The following is a 22,093-nucleotide window of genomic DNA, read 5'->3' on the forward strand; positions in this document are numbered from 1 at the left end:
GATCCTAGAAATTTCGTGACTTTAATACATGCAATCCAAAATAGAACTTGAAAGCTCCATGGCTCTGTGTGTCCACAGCACTGATTACCACTACTGTCTTCTGGGCTGTTACAGAAACTTTAGGTCTCAAACCCACATGTTCACCAATGTTAGGACTTAGGCATACTAATTTACTTCTAAGAAACTTCAAATGACATCCAGTGAGAAGCTCAGAAGTTAATTTTTGCCTCTGCACATTAAAATTAAAGCCACAAATGCTTCAGTCCTATATTTATTTCCAATTCCTGTCTATAAAAAAAAATAAAAAAATCCAAACCCTAAAATGCATTCTTATATAGCTTCAATTTAGCAGCAAGCTAGTCTGAAAAAACACTTTTAATCTATTTTTCCATAGAGCACATATAGCCTAAACATCTTATTTATCTTATTTTTAATCTGTCGTGTAAGTAGCAAGAAAATGCAGCTAGGGAGTTCAGCTTCACATAAATCTATAATCACTGACTTATTTAAAATGAACCAGGACACTTATTCACATGTTTCCATTCACAACTTTCTAGTAGCTCCAGATTAAAAAAACAATAAAAATGTCACCTTTAAAACAAGAGTCCTTAGACCCCATTGCCTTTCATGTTCTACTGCATTTCACTTGCTGAAATGAGAAACAGCAGCCATGCATAAAGATTTAACACACCTTTCCCCTTTCCACTAAGTAAATTCATCTCTGAGGACAAATTGTCACATACTGCCGACAGGACAATAGGAATAAAAATTTCTGATTTAAATGCCCTAACCTGGCTATAAAAATTCACTGCAGCAACAGTCATGATTATCACTTATAATAACCAACAATAATTACAGTTACCTCCTGCCTAGGTAAAGGCACACATGGAGAATCACACAAAAAAGCATTCATTATTATTGCTCAGGCTGCAAAACAGTGTCACAAAATGTGGAAAAAAAAAAAAGGAATACATTTAGTTCCATTAACATTGTAGCAGGTCCTGACATGAGTTTTACAGAATGCAAGAAATGCAAGCTAATTTCACAATCTATCTGCCATCACTAATGATTTAAATGTGCCAGCTTTCAAAATGGGGCAGGCTGCAATCTAAAGATGACAGAAATAAATTTTTTAAAGGCTTAGTAAATTTATAAGTGAATCTTATCACAGCATATAAAATTCTAAGCCAAAGATAAGCAACACAAATAGGGAAACATTTACTATGATTACAGGGCTTGCTAACAAGGTAAGTATGACATGATCACAGGCAGTTTACACAGCAAACACTGGCAGCCCTGGCTTCACCAAAGATTTGTGACTAAAATAAATCATAATGCTAAAGAGAATATCCACTGCTGAATGGCATCCATAAAATATAACTGCATGACTTAACTTTTCCCTTACAACTCCGTCCAACACCAGGTGAACTGTGGGTCATTCCAGCCTTAGAGCCATGAACACAATGACAGCTTTCTCAGAACTGGGATACACAGAGGTGCTGCTATTTAAGCACATTTATTGCCCCCTCCTCTTGGAAAGTCCATTCCAAAGGAGTGATGGTATGTCCAACTAAATATTACTGTCCTTATAACCTCTGTTTCCTGAATGAGGAGTTTCTACACAGATGTCCATCTGAATTCAAGGAAAACTTCCAAGGTTAAGATTTCCTTGCAGGAATCAAACCTTGTTCCCATCCATTACTGGGAGTCTGAGTATCTAATTAATTAAATTTCAAAAGGAGAATTTGTCATCTTTTCAAATTAGGTTAAAAAATTTCATAAAGAAAAGGAATCCTAAGGGACAGAGTATGAGGCATACAAGTCAAGAAGCTATGAAAGTTAAAATGGTACTTTCACAATAATAAAGTGAAAAGCAAAAATTAATTTATTCTCCTCTGAAGTCTGTAAGTTCCCTTCATGAATCTGTCAGTAAAGACAGAGTCTATGAATACAGAACAACCCAAGAAACATATTCTGCCTAAAACAAATTTTTAAGTACCACGATTTGAGAGAGAACTATGTAATGGGTTTGGCAAATGCATAAAGGGACTTTCCACGGTCTTTACCTGCTAACACATGTCATGGTATCACCTCCTTCCAAAAGTTCTGCCCTCACAAAATACTCAGAATTACAAGCCATCAACAATGACTTTATAAGGACAGAAGAGAACATATCAATTTTATCACCCTCATCTGTACTACGACACATTGCCTCTGTCTCACCTCTCTCAGACACTAATCTTGTCATCATCATTAGAGCTGGACTCATGCATGACTCTTACTGAGGCCTCAGCAAACTGCACCAGTAGTCTAAACACAATTCTTAACTTGTTTTCTTTTTTATAGTTTCTGTGACTATTTACGCAACTCAAACTGTACAAAAACTCTATATAATTCCTTTGGCAAAATAACATCTTTCCTAAAGGAGTGTGATCAAGTAACAGAAGCATTTTATATTTGGAAAAAGCTAATGCACAAAGTATAATTTAGATAAATGTTATTTATTTGAAGAAGAGTAAAAGAAACATGACACAATCTAAATTGATACAACCATGTGGCAAAAATGTTTGCATGCACAACAGCTGATAAAAGTTTGAAGAACTACTGATTTTAAACTATTAAAACTGAAATATATGGTATCAGGTTTCTCATCTGCAAAAATAATGATCATTTAAGTACCAGATGCCATTCTATTACAGAGGACAAATACAAAATGATCAGTCTTCTTGGGGCTATGATACATGAAATTTTGAGCATAGTACAATGACCCACATTTCAGCCTGATCACAATTTTTTCTTACTGTAGTTTTAGTTATCTAATAATGCATAATTCTTAAAGAAAAATCCTGCAACAATTAAAAAAAGGCAATGAATCTCAGCATCCATCAACTTAAAACAAGACATTTCCAATGGACCTTATATGTTTTTATTCTTGAAATGAAGGACTACTTACTTGATTGGCCATGTAGATTGTGAGAAGACCTCTCCTATAAACAGAAAAGATAAAATTAATGAATGAATCAAATATATTTTCAGACTGAAGAAAAACACTTTAAGCATTAATAATATTTTAATAGAGAAGAGAATTTAAAAAAAAAACATATTATTGATGGAGGATAAATCATTACCACCTTATAGAAAAATAAGTACAAATCCAAAAATAGCATCTTGATAGGACCGTGTCCAAAGAGAAATTACAGGAACCAAGTTATATATAGTAACTGGCTACTCCACATGAGTCCTGAAGCTGTAACAAGGGGCAAGGCACCTTGAATTAAACACAGCACTTAGCACAAAATAAACCTACACATCAGCCAGTCACATAAGCATGCAAACAATGATCTAAGTTAAATTGTGAATTTGCAGCAAAATGCTTGTGTGTTAACTTCTGTTTTGTGATCAGTGCTACATAACTCGAAGCACCTTAGACCTTCTGCTTACAGTATCATGAAAAGTTTTCTGCTGACACTGATGATGCACAAATCTTGGCTCCAGCCAGTCGAAAGTCAGTACCAACAGTGCCCTGGAACAGTGGCCACCATCTTCTCTTCTAACCTTTATCACTTTGTCTTTCCCCTTCTATTTTCCGATTTGTCCCTGTGTCTCAGCCCATAGCTCACACTGCTCTTTAGGCAAAGTGTAAACATGGGCTCCTGTTTGCACAGTTTTATTGATTCTACTGCAGCGTAAGACCAAAACTGAAGTCGGCTATGTAGATGTGAGCTGCTCCAACAACCAACTGCACTGCAGGGTCCAGATGAAATAAAAGTTATTTTCTGTGTATCAGTCACAAGCCACCATAGCCCTTGAGAAAGTGGAAAACATTACCACTGTAGGTTTGCTTTACGCTCAATTATTCCTCCTCTTCTGCAAAGATTTTGTTAAGAGACTGTGGCTAAAGGCTGGAACACTCAGTTTCAGTATTTCTTACTGGACTGGTGTTCTTCTTAAGTTTACCATTAGCCTTGTAGTACTTAAGATTTTTCTTATTGTCCCCACTGGTCTTACACACAAAACTTGAAAACTTTTTTGAAGGCACCACACGTTCAACCATTAAAGTTTCTCAATATGGAAGTGAGTTTGTAACCTGAATCCATGTCACGGATGTCTTCATGTCATTTAGGATTTTTTTTTCATATTGCTACTACAAAATTGCTACTACCTATTACTACTGCAAAAGGTAATATATAACAGAAGGCCTAACCTAGGCTTGTATGTTCCAGTTTGTCATGACATTTTAAGTTTCCAAGTATTCATACACTGCTTAAGAGAGCAGAGTGTTAACAGAACACATCTTGCTATCAGTTCAGTTCAACAAGTGAACAAAATGAAAGCACGGATAGCAGGAAATAGAAAAATCCCTATTGCAGTTCTCAAGCTTGATCCATCTGAAAGTTGATTCAGTATTTTCTAAGCCCCATGTTTACAAGTCCATAACTTTGCCAAGTTATGCATCCAGATTAAGGTTTTTCACAGCAGAGATTTAAGTTACAGGGTTATATTCCACTTAAAAGCTTTACTGCTTCCACATCACACTGAATTTGTGGGAAGCAATGACACAGCATCTTGACTTCCACGAGTTGCTCTCTACTCACAGGGAAGATTCAAAACTTGAACTAGCAAAATCAGTTTGGTTTTGTGGTTGCTTTTTTTAAAAAAGCAGAGTTACAAATCTGCTCTCTGCATACCTTCTCTACCCTGTGCCAGATACTAGAAACAAGATTCTAGCATGTGAACCTAAAAAAAAATAAAAGCCTGACTCTAAAGATTTGGTCAGGATGAGGTACACAAGAAATAAGACAGAAGACAGGGAATAGGGTTTGTGAGTATTTAAGTGAAATAGCCCCTACAACTTTCAATAAAGCATCAAAATATTGTATGATGTTTCTTAACAGGAAGGGGTAAAAATTCACGTGATGCAATAGATACATTCAACTCTCAGGCGGTCTGTAAACATTCACCTACTCTTTCAGCTGACTAGCTCAAGTGATAAACTAAAATTGGTGCCCCAACCCTCCTGAAAAGCAAACTGACAGCTAATACAGTTCTGTGTACTGTAAATTTTATTTTCATTTGTTCTCAAGAAAAAATACAGGATATTTCATGTTTCTTAGATTACTTTTTTTTACCCCTGTAATAGTATTAAAAATTTACAATAAAAAGCCAAACACTCAGCTGTTTGGAATCACAGAAATAAACCTACCCAGAACAGCTAACGTGGTAACTCAAACCACTTTGGGTATTCTGGAAAATGTCAGAATGTCAGTAACATCCTTCAGTAAAACACACCAGCAAGAAGCCTCCACCAGCAATTGAGTGGCAGATGCAGCTTTCAGAGTGTACTCTATGCATTCACAATTGTAGTATATACAGTGTGCACAAAACAGGATGATCATTGCATGTGCACACAGTCTACCTAGTGGATTCTCTCCTACAGTCTCTGTCATGCAGGCAGGGTCTTTCAGCCTCCCACTGCAATTTATTTCATTTCTTTAAAAACACTAACAAACTAAGAACTAAATGAGTTTTAGTTTCTATTGTTGTCCCTTTGGGGGCAAAGTGCAACTCACCAGCCACAAAGACAAAGAAAGGAAAAGGTGCTAGAGAAGAGGAAGGAAAGAAATCAGAAGCCGCAGAGCAGCTGCAGCAAGACCAATGTGAGAAGTGGGTGGTTGGGAGGAGGGAAAATGTGCAGACAATAAATTTGTGCAAGGAAGTAACTTCCGGAACCGAAAACACAGCAAGTTGTTAGATGACGTCATCTCCAATTGCCTGCAACAAGCCCGTCCGTGAGGCCCTGGAGCCTGTGAGGCTCCAAGCAGAAAGAGTTTTCTTCCTCCAAATTAATTCTGTGACTGCTTTAAAATTAAATAGCCCCATGCTTCCAGGGAAAAGGGAAAAAAAGGGGAGGGGGAAGGGGCACTCTTCCTGGCCCCGTGCAAATGTGATTCAACAAGCCTAACCCAAACCTGAACTCTGCTGCTAAACAGCACTTGGAAGTTCAGAATATGTTGCACTATTTTGTAGCAATGACAGCTGACAAAAAACAGGACAGAAAGATGGAAGTAGGCCAAGCAAAAGGGCCACTGGTACAACCCAAGGACTGTATTAAAACTGCAGCTGGTAAATAAGAGAAGAATATAATTGGGAAATGGCATTAGGAGAGCAGGAAATTATTAAACAATAAAAATAATTAGTCAGCCATGTCTAACCACATGCTTGGGGGAGGTTTAAAGATACTAATAAACAGCTTACATTTCACTCCTAAAGTCCATGAACCAGCACTGAATGCTAATCTTGGCAACACCAACGTCAGCAGGTGGCTACAGCAGTGAGAGCCTGGCAAGGTCACCAACAGGAAAGCCCAAGCCAACACACACAAATCCTTACTGCCTGCTCCTCCTCCGTGGCTTCTGTCTTAGGCCATTTTCCTCCAGTGCCTACTTTCATAAAGACTTTCGTTGTGGCTTCCCACTGCCTCCAAGTCACCTCTTCAATTGATAGTACCTCCCATACCCAGCTTTGTTTCTAATGATATCTGTGATCTTTAACGCAGGAAGGTAAAATATGAGATAGGGGTAACCCAAAATTCATGACCAGCAGACCAAGGTAAAACCTGCCAGTTTCTTGTGTTAAATTAAAGAACCAAAGAAAAACTTTGCTGAAAAAGTCTTAACAAGACAGGTCTCCTTCACTTGAAAAATGAGGTTTGAATGAAAGGAGTCATATTTTAACTGCCCTTTATTTCAAATATCAAAGAGCAGTAGTGTTTAGTACACTTTTCACTTTGTTTCTACTTCTTTTTCTTCCTAATTCACACTTTAAAATGAATTTTTCTTACATGTTTTTTAGAGAGCTGAGTAAGCAAGGTCTCAAAGTTTAGTTATCCAGCACAGGTCACATTATCTACAGTTGAATAACTCCGATCATGCAGATTCCACATCTAATGTTTAAATTACAACAGACCACAGGCTTCCAGAAGATAATTCTCTTGTTCATTTATACCTTCCGCGAAGAAAAGTTTAACTTGACAAAATTTGCTTTTTGGACACCTTGGTAACATTCAGACAAATTCCAACAGCAATAGCTCTTAAACTATGGCCTGTAAACCTCAACAGAGAACCACATATTTTTGTAATCACACTGCCCAGAGGAAAGACTCTAAAACAAGTGCTAAAAAACCCAAAAGCTACAGGATAAAAATAACAAGGAAACCTAGCAGTGTACTGGGCTGTATTACCAGAAGTTTAGGTAGGAGGTCAAGGGAAATGATTAATCCCATTTACTTGGCACTCACTACACCACAGAGTCCTGTGCCAGGTTGTGGTTCCCAATACAAGCAGGCATTGATCAGCTGGCAGGGAGGACCAGCAGCACAGCTGGGCAGATTTTGACCTGACCAAGGAAACAGCATTTTCTCCAGCAAGACAGGACAGCACTGGAACAGGGACTCAGAGGGGATGTTGGACCTCTGTCCTCAGAGGTTTGCAAGGCTGACCAGACAAATCCCCAAGCAGGCTGGATTGAATTCAGTGCCAGCCCTGCTCCAAGCAGGAAGCTGCCAAACAATTCCATTATTCCACAGAAAAAAAGGTGGAAAGCAACTTGAAAATATCCTAAATAATTTTTTCACAGATTATAAAATCAGAATAGATTACAGTGATAAACAATCTGTCTTTCCAACTAATACAAAACATGAACGCTTCTTCAATGAAATAGCCACTTATTTAAAAAGATCAAATTTGTCCTTTAAGTATTTCCACTCACCACAATCATTAATATTTTATTCTATGGGTACTTATCTTTACAATTTGCACCTTAAGACAAGAATTGGTCTGGTCTCTGAAAACAGGTACATCTTTACCTTCCCTGTAACTCTACCAACTCCAACCAAGTCACCCCCATACCATTCTTAAACAAGAACTGAACTCATTTGGTTTTTCCACTATATTCTTTAGGTTTTTAATCATACTTATAGCTCTTTACTGAAACTGTCCTGGTTTTTCAACACTCATCCTCAGGACTTCAAATGAAAATACAGAAAATAAAAAACAGATTAAAGTTCTCCTATCCTTTGTTTAGCCAAAAGTATTTCAAAGTCAAAAAAATCACTTAGTGCTGCTCTCAGACTTTGAATGCATTTGCCTGTGAACAAGGTATTTATATCTTTTAAGTGCTGTAAACTCTGGAAAACTTATTTGATTAAGGCCAAAGTCCAATTTCCCTTGCACGTGAGTAAAAAATCCTATTCATGCCAACAGAAGCAGCAACTGTCCAAATCTTCATGCCAACATATTGTTTGTGGAACACTTTGCTCAAGAATGTTTTCTTGCTTGGCTTGATGTGCTATAAAATTCAAAAAATAACTTTACTTTCACAAATGGCATAAGCTTTTGCTTCATAAAATAGTAAATCATACAAAATACTGATCTTTAAATACAACCAAGATTGTTTTTTCTTACAAAACTCATTGCCAGCTCTCTCTCATTTATGGTTTTCCTTCAATGTATTTATGGTTTCCCTTAAATACAGACTTGTTGCTAAGCTAAAAAAAACAAAACAACCAAAAAAACCCCCAACACAACAGCACCATCAGCACACACAAAAAAAACCCCTAACCAACCTTGCCTGAAGGTGGGATGAACCCTTAGAAAGTGCTTATACTCATGGAAATTTTACCATTAATTAATTACTGCAACCACAGCAGCCCTCAAAGAGGATCTCCAACAAAAAACAAACACCTTCTCTTTCTCTAAACAGTAACAGAGGAGAGATAAGACCTGTCCTTTTTAGGCTGCACCTTTCTCAATATTCATTCCTCCTTCTGAATATTTCTTTCATATATCTTGCCTTGCCCTGCCCAAATTTTGAGTCTAATAGCAGCACTCCAGTTCCTAGAATTTCCTAATCAAAGACTTTTTTTCGTGATACAAAGTTTAAAGAATTGTTTTCTCTATTGCCTTGTTTCAATTAAACCACAAACCTTTCTGAGCAGACATCCTGAAATCTAAACATTCACTGCAATTAAGTAAATTTATTTGAACTACTATAATTTCTTTTTTGCCAATATTGTCTTTTTCATGATCACTTTTTTTTTTGTCTTGTTCAAAACTGAAGGGGAAACAAGTTACCAAGCCAGAAGTAACATGAAATAACTACAGCAAGGTGAATACCACTGTGTACAAAATTGACATAAATTGACTGAACAGGCAGCTCCTTCAGTGAGAACAGCCCTAGGTGTGAGCTGTGAGAGGGAGCCCCTAAATTCACCCCCAGGGTGAGGGACACACCAGGGCAGGTACCCCCAGGCCCCATTCCCTGTGACAGCTCCCATAATCTAGCACACAGCAGCAGCCAGCAGCACAGGGGGATAAGAGGAGCCTGAAGATGGGTAAAGCACCATGTTAAAAAGCTTTCTTCATGCAAGTAAGAGAACAGGTTCTCTGATTAAACATCTAATTGATGGGTTATGTTTCCCCATATCTGCAATAAATTTAAACAGCTGGAGGGGAAAACACCCACAAAATAAAAATACCAACTCACTGCTAAGACAAGAGCAGTTTTAGCTTTGCTATAAAGCTTTCTTACTTCATCCTCAGTCCAAATCTTCAAAGTCCTGCTATCTGCTTTTCCAAAAATTCTTAGTGTTGTCAAACCAACAAGACTTGATCCAAGAATAAACAGGTACTAGAATGAAACAAGTCAAACTCACCTTTCCTCGTGACCTATACAACAAAATCTGAACCACACATGACTTCTATACAATTTTTTTCATAAATTCATTATGTTAGTTTCCTACAAAACCAAGTTTGAATTTTATAGGAATGCCACTGTTCATTGAATCTGCTGCATATTCTGACACTTATCACTGTATTTTAACTGATATTCTTTTTTTTTTCTTTACAAGTCTAAGAAATCACAAACAACACTACTTTTACAGGAATCACTGGATTCAAAGGCAATTATGGGTTGGAATGTTAAAAGATAAAGAGCACAAAACAATCTCTACTGACTTGGTACAGCAAAACAGTATTTTTTATGATAAATATTTTCATATCTATGCATATCTCATACATAAAAATACATACTATAATTTTTATGTATATTAGTAAATAGCAAAACTTGAGAACATTTGTCCTTTTTTAATTTAAAAGAAAAAAAGAAAAATATTCGAGAAGAGTTAATTCTGGCTTTAATATCTGAACATAAACTAAGAAGCTAACATAATAGTTTGTAATGGCTCCCCAGACAGGACTCATGGTCTGCAAAAACAGGAAGAATTCCTCCCCTCAGCTTCAACCGCCTCCCCCCCTCACTGTAAACCACACCACTTTATAACCTGCAGAATTAAATCAAACACACAAATCACAGGTCTCTCCTGAAATGAAAGAGGTTAAAATGAAGAGGTAAGAGGTAGGGTTTTTTCTGCTTTACAGCAGCTTGACACCACAAGCAAAGCAAGTATAGATGTGGAGTTGTGATTGCATCCCTGTAATAACACAAGCACTGCAGATTATGTTTAGGGTATCGTTAATCTCTCACACCCACCAATTTCCTACTGACAGCTGGAGGTCAGCAGCGAAGTCCTGGTGCAAAAGTTCACTTAAAATCAGCAGGAGCAGACAAGCTTTCAAAATAATGCTGAAAATTGTGAAAACAGACCTAAGTAGCAAGTTTTCAAAAAGGAACATGGTAACTTTTTACCTTAGTACAGACCAGTAGCAAGTCTTTCATACTAAAATAATGATCAGAACTTCACCTCAAAAATATAAAGTTTAAGGACTCATGACCCACTGTTTTTTTAAAGTTATTTCCTTTTTCAAAATTCTAGGTTTTTTGAGGTAGGAAATGAACACTTTGGAGGCTGAAGAAATTGAAATTGCTCAAAATTGCAAATCAGTAATTCTTGCTTGAAGCATATTACATGTTAAGCAAAATGGTTTTATGCAAACACTCAGAATTTGTTGTTCTTAAAAGGAAATAAAATAAACTCAACATGTTCTATGGTTTGAACACATGCCAAAGAAAGGGTATGAGAAAACTGGAAAGGGAGACAAGCCAAAAATGAAATATATCTACAGTAACACATTCCAGTTAAATTAGTACCAATAATTCTTAGAGAGTTTCCAGCTAGTGCAACACAAGATAACATCTATAGTTTAATTTTTTTAGGCTCCTTTACGCTCTATTTTATCTAGATTTTCTTTTCACCATTCCCTCCCTCTTCCTTCTCTCCCAGTTTCTCTATGGTATCTAAAGAGCAAAAACAAACACTGACCTACAGAGGGGAAAAAAACCTCTTAATTAAAGTGTGATTTAACCTCACAAGATTCCATGAAGAGATAAAAAGGTTCCAAAAAGATTATTAGTATTATAGAATGGCTGACTGGGAGATAACAGAAGAAAAACAAATTAATCAAACCTCAGGAAAAGAAATGAAGGATTTCCAGGGATTTTTTAAATTATTCACATTCTTGGTACAGAAGGTCTATCTAGTGTTAAGTAAGGCCCCAAATAACAATTTCTTTGGACTGTTGATAGTAATATGGAACTGTTTTTAATCAGCTCAGTCAATCCCAAAGAAAACACTCAGTTCTTTCTGGGCATGGGTTGCTTGGCCACTCTGTCTGGAAGGTATGAACATAGGGGCACAAAAGCAAATAAGACTGTTTTTGAGCAAAACTGCTTTGGAGACTCAGCAGCAGCAGGTCATTGTTTCAACGTATTCTGTTGGCAATCACTACCACTCCACAGCAAAATAAGACATTATGGACAGAACAGTTAATAAAAGCTAGGAAGAGGAGGAGGACAGGGCATGGAAAAAGCTCAGAGCTGAAAATATGTGCAGTATTCACTGGCTTGGACATACACTCAGTGTATTTTGAGAGTGAGGACAGGAAGGAGGAGAAAAAATTCATCATATAAGGTCACTGCTTCAGTTGACAGCTTGGGATTGTCCCAGTACCAGTGGAAATTGATCCAGTATTTGACCTGTTCTCAACCTCTACCCTCCAGCCCTTTTCAAGTTAAGAGCCCTTCAGCCACACCCTATCCCAAAAACACAGCTCACAGAAACTCAGCAAGAAGCAGCTCCAGAGGCTTCCCAAGGAGCTCCTTGGAATAGCTGACTTTCCCTCTCCAATTCATATTCTGTGCACAGTTTGAGACAGCCCATTCCACAATACAAGCTTTTTGGTAAGGTACTCATATCATCAGTTATTTCACCTATTTCAAAAGACTTAAGCAACCTGATATTCTTTTTCTAGTCACACTCTAGTAACTATTATAGTGTTCGCATGTTTAGAACTCATTTTCCCCTCAGCCTCCTAATATTTTAATTATTACATTTGTGATTGGATTACATGGTTTACACAGCACCTGAAGCAACATGTAGAAAAAGGCTAATGTGACAAATCAACCCAACTCAATCAGGGAACTACTGCAGCTTTTCACATGGTGTAATTAACTTCTAAATGCCCTTGTACTCAGAAACAGTGGACTAGCACTTCCAAGGGAAGTAGTGTATGGAGTTAGACTAGTCAACACACAGTGACATTTGCTTTTTTTCCTTCCTTTTAAACCTTCTAATGACAGCCTATTAAGTAATATTAAAAAAAGGCTTTAAATCCAGTTAGGAGCTATTAATTTAATCTCACAGAAGACAGATAAATGCTATTAAGAGTGTGCCTACATCCATAATGGGGGCCCCACAAGGGTTCCCATGGAACAGCAGTGTCAGAAATCAATGGGAACCTTCTCTAGAAAGGCAGGCAAACCATACTAAAAGTTTGACTGTCATTTCAACACATCCCTATTGACTGAGAAGCCAGTTTCTGGCAGGACATCAGACCTGGGTGATGAACTGTGCCAGATACTACAAACAGACGTTAATGAGACATTTCACCTACCAAAGACAGAAATAAGCTATTGCCAAGTCCAGTTTGAACCTATTATTTCCTGGCATTAAGCTCAAACCTCCAAATTGCCAGTGGTTGATATTAGAACACTTTTGCTAGTGCCTCAGTCTGTTGCTCACAAGGAATGAATAACAGACACTGAAGAGCTTAAAAAGAAAAACATATCACTGAAGCAGCAAGATGGAGCCCATATGAATTCCTTCACGTAGACCAAATTATGCTGTACTTCCAGACAGTCCATATTGTTTCAGTCTTTCACCAAAGCTGGAGCAGTCTGGATTGTGATGACAGGTACTGGCCCAAATTCATGAGAGCTGTTTAATGCTTGCCTTTAATGCCATGGACACCGTTGTTCCTGCTTCTTAGACTGTCTTTAGGAGAAGGTTTTAATAGCATACACTCACTTTATCAAAAAAGATTCAAACTAAAGTGGATGTCATCAGATTACAAGAAACACTACAACACAGTGTTTTATTTCCTTACCAAAGGAAATAAAAACATGCCATTTTCTGTCCCAGGATGTGGAGGGGAGAGGGCAGGAAAAGGAAGCAAGATGTTTGACCTAAGTATACCACTGTAATCTTTGCCATAGAAAAGCTTTGAGTGATTAAATACAGAAAATCATTACCATTCTAAGTCTCTACCTTCACACTTTTCCTGCTGCAGGAGCTAACAACGACCTTAGTTCCTCGGGAACAATGAGGCTACAGAAAAGAGTCACTTCATTTACAGAGGGTTCATAGGTGTGGCTCGCATGGAAACAAATACTTAAGCTGCTCTCATCTGTGGTATCTAAAAACAATATCCTACAAGGAGACCTGCGGAAAACAGCACTGAAAAGTTCCCTGCAAGACTTCCAGCCATTGCAGTAGAGGCATGCTAGGCATGGATGTTATCTTGCCAGGTAAATGTCAGTGCTTAAGCCAGCTCACCTAAACAGCATCTGAAGCTTATTCTATACTAGCAGAGTATTTATTATTCCCCCTCTGGGAGCTGCATGTTACACTCAAGCATTCAGACACAGAAAATGTATTAAGTGTTTGCTTAAGCCAAGGAAGTCCAAATGAGTGTGTCCTGGAGGCTAGTGCTGAGCAGACAGGACAGAGCAATTAATCCACTATTTTTGCCATTTGAATCCAAATCAGACTCACAGAACAGTCCAATGTTCAGCAGCAGTCTGAATTTTAACACTTTATCTGTTAGCATTTCAACAGGACTGTAAGTTTTACAAGGGATTTTGATGGGATTTTTTTGGTTAATGATGAAAAACAGAATGCAAAATTATATTACTATGCAGATGGCTAAATAATTTTTACTTAAGTTTTCAGCCTGCAAAGTGAACATTTCAGAAACGGATTTGCCAAAAGTGGTCCTTGAAATAATTTTTAAAAATTAGTCTTTAACTATAATCAAGTCTCAATTATTCATGGAGCCATACAGGAAGAGAGGAAGGCATCTGCACAGTCACCTGGGGTCTATCAGAGCTAGCTGCTCGACCTTAGCACTGCCCTTTGTTCATCCAGGCTGGCCCCACGTGCACTGATAGACTGTGCCAGAGTTTAATGAGTGCTGCTCGAGATGTCTTCACATTCATGAAGCAGCCACATGGCTTGTGCTGTGCCTAAGCTGGTAAATCCTACTGAAACTCAAGAGATCTGGAAACCACTGAGTAACTGCAACCACATTGTCCTGCATGATCCATCTCAGCCCTGATTCTATCAACACAGAGAGGAAACTCATCTAGATGTTCCAATGCATTCTGCAGTGTCTCCAGAATCACAGGTATATATTTCACATGTGGTCTTCCAGTATTCTTACTCTGACTGCCTGTGTTATCCCAGAAATGGGATTGTAAACTATAAAGCTGTAGCTGCTCTCCTGCTCTTCATCTTGTGCAAGACTTCAATTACCACACAAGAAAGCTGAACCAAATTTTTTCAGCATTCAAATGCTGCAGCCAGGATCTTAAATTTGGTTGCAGAATACTTATGCAGACATACTAGAGTTTTTCAGAATCCTGATTAGTTTATAACCTGGATTGACTGACTACAGATGTATGGAACTGTAGTCACTGATTCCCAATAAAACTTCTTACTCTGTTCACAAGTACAGACTTTTCCTTGACAAACTTTTGCTATCTCAAGTGAATGAAATCTCATTTGAGACAGTTATCTGGACTGTAACTCAGACACAGAATGGTGAAATCACACAACTGATTGGAAAGAAATGACTGGTATGAAACAGAAACACACATTTCAGGTAGTTAGGAAAGTCCAAGTGTTGACTGTAATCACTTCTTTTATCCAGAAGTATAAGGATTATACCTGCACCTTATGTGCATACACAGAATCACAAGGAGTAAAGGGCAGGGATGAAGGAGAGACTTACCATAGGAATGATTAAGAACACCATATGGGAGAGAAGATCTTTCTCACATAATAGACTAAATGGTTTCCACAGTTCACATAAAGGAAGCAAATTTTACTCTGCAGCTACTTTTACAAATGGAGCAGACAGTTTACACCTTGCCAGTCACACAGCATCTTTTTATGGCCCACAGAGGACATCCTTCTCCTTCACACAGGACAGCTTCACAATATGGCTACAATTTAAATTACAGCCTTCCCTTCATCCACTAGGTGGGTGACCTGGTCACAGAAGGACATCAAGTAAGTTAAACAGGACTTTCTCTTTGTGAACCCATATTAACTGCACCTGGTGGTCATATTGTTCCTTTAAATGCCTTTCAGTATCATCCAGAATAATCTTCAGAATGTTTCCAGGAACTGAGATTAGACCAATAGGTCTGTAGCTTACTGGGTCTTCCCTCACACCCTTCCTGTACACAGAGCAACACAGACGGGTCCTGTTTCAACACCTGACAGCTCCTTCAGATCTCTGGCATGAATCCCATCAGGCCCCATGAACTTGTGAACATCCAGCTGATACACCTGGTTCCTTACAATTTCAGTGTCTGCAAATGGAAAGTCGTTGAACTGACACATGGTCCTCCAAATCAAAGAACTGAGCAGCCCAAGGCCTATCAGTGTTATTAAAGATGGAAGCAAAAACAGCTTCTGCTCTTTCTACATCCTTGTCACCTTCAACAAGTATCAGTGTGTTTTCTTGAGACTTCCTCTTGCTATTAATGTACTTTTAAAAGCCCTTCCCTGCTGTCAGATACAGCACTAACCAGCTTCAACTCTAATTGAGTTTTGGCCTTTCAAATCTTCTGCATATGCAAACCACAGCTCTGTACTCTTCCTGTGATGCCTGACCTCACTTCCAGAGATCAGAGTTTCTTTTTCCTCTTGAGCTCCACAAGGAGTTCACTGTTCAGCCAAACTGGTCCTCTGGCCCACTTGCTTGATTTACAACACACTGGAACTGCCTGCTCCCGTGCTTAGGAAAGACATTCCTTAAAAACTGACTTTATTGATATTGAATTCACTGAACAGTTAAAAAAACTCCAGAAACTTTTTTTAGAATTACTGCATAATGCAGTCATAGTAAGTGAAAAACAGAAAACTCTGAATATATCAACAAAGTTATGACTACCAGGGATATATATACCTTAGAGAGACCATCAATTACCAGGCTATCACAGGTTTTTCCATGAGAAACACTCCCAAGAGCTGCCCATCCTCAGCTACCTGCCATTCACAATACTGCCACCATCACAGCTTTTCTCAGTTCACTTCTGCACTCCCAGGCAACCTTGAATTAACAGTTTTCCCTTCTTCTGATAACTTAAAACAGTCTGATTTTGGGGAAGGTGTCCCTGCCCATGGCAGGGGTGCTGGAACTAGATACTATTTTAGATCTCTTACAATACAACACATTTTATGAGATGGTTCTATAAACACAGCTCAGCAGCAGCCCTCAAGCATGCAGCAAAACACGTTCAAATGTTTATGTACTGTTACTACAAAAACATAAATCCTCAAACACTGGCTCTCTCCAAGGCAGTTGCTGAAGTAAAACAGAATTTAACATATTTAGGTTTAGAAACAAAAAGCTTTCCCAATAACTTCTACAGCCTGGCTCCATATTTCAGAGCAATAATCACTCTGGAAGAGTACAATTCCAAAATAATTTGTGTCCCTGCTAGCTCTTCTTACCAGATTACACCACAAAATACCATTATCAGGGATGCAAACTTGAGAGACTTTTTTCACTACAACAAAAAAATAAACAAAAAATCATCCCTCAACATTCCTTGCTCTCTCAGTTTCTTATCTGCAGCAAGTACGACTAAAGCTTGCAAAAGCGCTTGCTGTGTTAAGAGTTTGTCCACTTGTTTTGATTACTCACCCTACCATAATGGTGATTTATCTGTTTCCCTAAACTACAATGTCAAACTGAATAACCATAAAACATTATTGAGAAAGAAAATTGTCACCTTAAGTCTAAATATACCATACTCTAAAGAAATATATACCAACAAATTTGTATTTGAATTGAGAAACTTACAAAATTAATGTATTTCTTTACAGTGTATGCTTTTTACCATTACTATACTTCCATTTTCCTCCTTTATAATGTATTTAGACCAATGGCATTTATGGCAAGCAAATAACCCTAACAGCACTGAATGTTTAATCAGAACAACCATACAGTCTAAAAATTCCACATTGTTCTTACACAAATGTTTCTGTCACCTTTCCAAGCAATATATAGTAATACTTTTGTTTCCAAGAACACTAAATATATGTGTATATATATAGATGTCCTCTATAACATGCACTGTTGCACTGTTTCACTTTTTAAATGCCTGTGCTTTAAATATTTTTCTAAGAGTCCAGTACACTGATTTTTTTTATGAAAAACACCCAGTTTTCAACTAAAAACATATTGCAAATAGTTGCCCAGAGCAAGATTTTACAACCAAATTATAAAAGCCCTAAATCTCAAGTTTTATAATACCATCAGTGACACAGTTGTAACTGTTGCAACGAGACAGGCGCCGCTATAATGTCAACAGCCAAAATGTAAACATTAATGCAGCCTAAGGGGGGAGCAGGGGCAACCCCAGGAGTGTCCTTTCGCAACTGCCACAGAAATTTTAGGTGGTTGTAGTTAAACTTTCTCTGGCTTAATTAGTTACAGAAGGCAAAGAAAAAAAACCAGCCAGGCAGCAAGACAATTTCATTAAAACTGGAATTGTGTCCCTTCTTAAAGCTTTGTAGTTCTTGAAATGCATTAATACATGATTTCTTGAGCGGCGGTCCAATAAAATGAAGTCGCCATTCAGCTACTAGCAAAACACAACTTAAATGGGTTTGGAACACCAGCACTTTTACAAAACACTTGAGAACACTTTTTTTTTCCCTAGAAAGTAATCACAGAGGTCTCTTAAATACAGGCTCTCCACCAAGTTATGAGACTTCTTTGTCTTGGAAGTCAGCAAGGTACAACTGATCTAATCAGATTTCCAGTAACAGGGTAGCTTCAGCCAAGTCTCAAATCACATTTCAACAGCTTGATTTACAATAATTTTAACAAGTATATTCAGTTACTTCCTTGCTTTCTAATAGTCTTGGTACTACTAGAACAAGGCAGTGCCATGTCTGTCTGTCCAAGCCACATATCTCCTCCTTACTATATGTTCAGTTCTTGGTGATAACATTTAATAGATGTTGAAAGAACTGACAGGAGACTGTAACTTGGAATTACAAACAGAAGCCAAAAGATGTAAGCAAAATACTCTTTTTTCAAAATTATAAATAAAATTGCTCCTTATCACCAGTTACAAACAACACCTGTAGGAGCTAACAAGGAGTGTGTGGTTAAACAACTCCATACAAAGGTTAATAAAAAGAATGCAAAGATTGCCTAAGGAAGTTCAATGAAATTAATGGAACTGAGTAATATCTCTATTTTTGAGGAGACATTAACATAGCTTTTAATGTCTAACACTACAAAACTGAACTCTGACAAAACAATTGCACATTTTTCTTTAATAGATGTGAAAAAAATGAAATTGCAAAGAACATTATATTCTTTTAAATATAATCATGCAAGCACACCTATTAGAAGCTTAACTATTATTATATAGCCATAGCTGTTATGGCAATATAAGCGTACAGAGTAACTAAAATATTAACAATTAATCAAAACAAAAAACAGTAGAGATGCTGCCTCCTAATCCTAGCACGCAATCCACAGTGCTTGAGAGCACCAGAAAAAAGGAAAAAAATCTGAGTTCCTCCTACTGGAGTAAGGGACAAAAGGCACAGAATATATGTTTGTAATGTACATATCCATAATCTCCATATTTATGTATCTACATCCAATTATTATCTAAGAAATAATTTTTATCAGAACATTACTTAATCATAATAATGTGACTAGTTCTCTTCTGATAATCTCACAGAACATTTATGGACACATATACAAAAAGTTAAGAAGTGTTTTTATTCCTTGGCCCTTTCCACAGATCCTGATAAACTAGTTTTCATAGACAGGACAACCACATTTTATAGTCACCAAATAGGACACACATGAACATATTAATGTGCCATTTATATCTCTGTAGAACTGTAGGAGCGTAATATAGTGTCGATCATTTCCTGAATCTGTTTGAAGTTTCCATGCAATGTCACCTCCCCTCCTCATTGCCAGTGTCATGCAAATCTGTTATTACAAATTACACAGATAGAAACTACAATCAAACTAGTTCTCTAAGACATTAGAAAACACATCCCTCCTCAGGATTAAAATGCACCTAGCCCAGCTATCCATCTCTTTTTCCCATTCTTCCATAAGAATTACACAGTACAAGGCTGGCACACATGAACACTAACACTCGGAAAAAAATCTGATTTACAAGCCCGCTGTTCCCAAGTTCAGAACTGACAGGGATGCTGTGCAAGCAAATGCCAGTGAGGTACTTAAAATAGGGTATCCACTTGGGAAGAGATTAAGTGATTATGTTCAGTGTTGCTGCCAGCTGCTAGCAGCAATTTGAAGGGCAAGAGATATGTTTATGAACTCAAATCAGGACTTTTTCCCACCTCCCCGATTTTTCACTACAATTTGTTCTAAGCTGCTCAGCAGATAACTGAAAATGCCCCTGTGTCTCCATGTGAAACAACAGTTTCCTAAGGGACTATGAGTCTATTAGAATTTGATTTTGCCTGTAACAGAAGCTAACAGGCAAACAGATGTGAAATCAGAAAGTCGTATTTCACTGTCAGCAGCAGCATTTTGCACATTATACATAGTTGCCATCTGAGAACATACCAAACAACTAGGTATTTTAAAAAGAAACCCATAACTTTCAAATACCTTTTGACATCCTTTAAAAATATTTTTCATTAAGAACAATGACCCCACATTGTCATACCTGCGTTATACTGCTATACCAACATTTCCTTCTTTAGTTTAAATCCAACATAATGTGAATTTGTAGGCAAAATATCTCAAGTCATGGATTCTCACAGAAAGCGGAATAACCCTCCAGGAATTAGGTATTCCAGCATCATTCATTGCATATGTGCTATCCCAATCTACTTTTATCATTTCCACATACCTCTATTTCAACTTTCATTTCTTTCAAATTTCAGATGATAAATAGAATCCTGTTAACACATCAGGGCTTTCACACATTGCCACTAAGAAGTCTAGAAAAACCCATACAATATACAATTTGTTTGCCTACTCTTTTTGTTACTCTTAACAAGTGAGGCTTTGCAACTTTCTCAGTTGTTTTGTTGTTATACAAAAACCTTGTACAGGTTTGGGCTCATAAGCAGCTTCAACTCTCCACTCATAAATACTCTGAAAGCTACAAGAAGTTCACAGATTGACAATGACCCTGATTTCTCTCTCTTTAATGCTTTCTAGAAACATTAGAAGTCAGGCACAGAAAAATCTCACATTGTAACAAGTCTGCAGGAAAGGTTAAGCCAGAGTAGTCAGTGATCAAAAGGAGAAAATGCATTTGCTCTCACCCCAAAATGAAACTGATGCCAATGGCAGTGCTGGAGTCTAAGTAACTAGACAAAGTTCTACTAAAATGTATCTAACATCTTAGGAAGTAATTACAGTAAGATGAAAATCAGTCATCTAGAAAGGACATTTAAAATATAATTAACTTATTTGGTAACTTGATTACAATTACTTTTTCTGTAGTTAAGTGTTTACACATTTCCAGAACCTCTTACATATCCAGAATCTTCAAAAACAATGACTAATGCATTCTTTTAAAAGGACAGAACTTTGACATATATAAAACTTGGTGTGGGATTTGCTTACTCCATGACTGAGGTTCAGGAATGGGTTCTGACAGTGAGCCAACAACATAATGATATGTATTTGCCCTTATATTTGAATGACTGCTTAAAAGGTTTCAGAAATTCACAGTAATCAAAATGCATTCACACCACCTCTAATACCTCCATCACCTTTTTTAAAAAGAGTAATCCCTTACTCCACCCTTCTGTCACCTTCTCTTCTTTAAACCCACTAACTAGATGACTAAAGCATCTCACTCCATAGTAAACAAGGAAAATATTATAACTGTCACTATTTATACAAACTACCAACATAAGTTGAATTTCAAACAATAAAACCTCACAAGCCAGGATTTCACCTGCCATCTTCTCATGGCCATGATACAAACAGCAGCTTTGGGCTATCCTTGGATTGCTCAGCTTTCTTCCCCTCTTCATACTTTCATAATGAACTTACCATTGACAGCTGAACTTCAGCACCTTTCCTTAAGTGAAAGGCTTTGCTTTCTGTACCATTAAATTTCATCCAACTTCAAATATTTCAGCTCACCCAGTTTTCTCCACAACATCCTATAATTCCTCTACCTCAACTAATGTCACATTAACTCAAGTCATCAGCATTCTCCTTCTCTGTGACTAATTGCAAACATTGCTCAAATTTTAAAAACCAAACATAAACAAACCCACTGTTTCATTAGGAAGCCCTAAGCAACCAAACTTTATCAGGCAATCCTGAGCAACCCAATTGCACATTAAGCAAGACAAACAAACCACAAACGTGAAACTGAATGTTTGTACAGTGTTTTTTCACTGTAGCTTTCTAGATTTAAATTTAAGTTTGTAAAATACACTATTTCTAATCAACTATATTTCTAGCACTCTGACTTAAAACCACTGAGTTGTCAAATGTCAATCATCAAACAACCAAAACAGGAAACA

At 37.4% G+C, this 22,093-nt stretch overlaps 1 protein-coding gene across 2 annotated transcripts in view; it reads right to left on the reverse strand.

The window, feature by feature from the left end:
- The window catches only part of TMEM135 (transmembrane protein 135), a 162,717-nt gene that overhangs the window by 125,810 nt on the left and 14,814 nt on the right, over positions 1–22,093 (reverse strand). For both annotated transcript variants that reach the window (XM_085065393.1, XM_085065384.1), the window contains exon 4: positions 2,954–2,987. In XM_085065393.1, coding sequence (XP_084921519.1) covers positions 2,954–2,987 — 34 coding nt within the window. The remainder of the gene's footprint in view (positions 1–2,953; positions 2,988–22,093) is intronic.

The sequence above is a fragment of the Lichenostomus cassidix genome, chromosome 1, assembly GCF_008360975.1.
Source record: "Lichenostomus cassidix isolate B80296 chromosome 1, HeHo_3.0, whole genome shotgun sequence".
NCBI lineage: Eukaryota > Metazoa > Chordata > Aves > Passeriformes > Meliphagidae > Lichenostomus > Lichenostomus cassidix.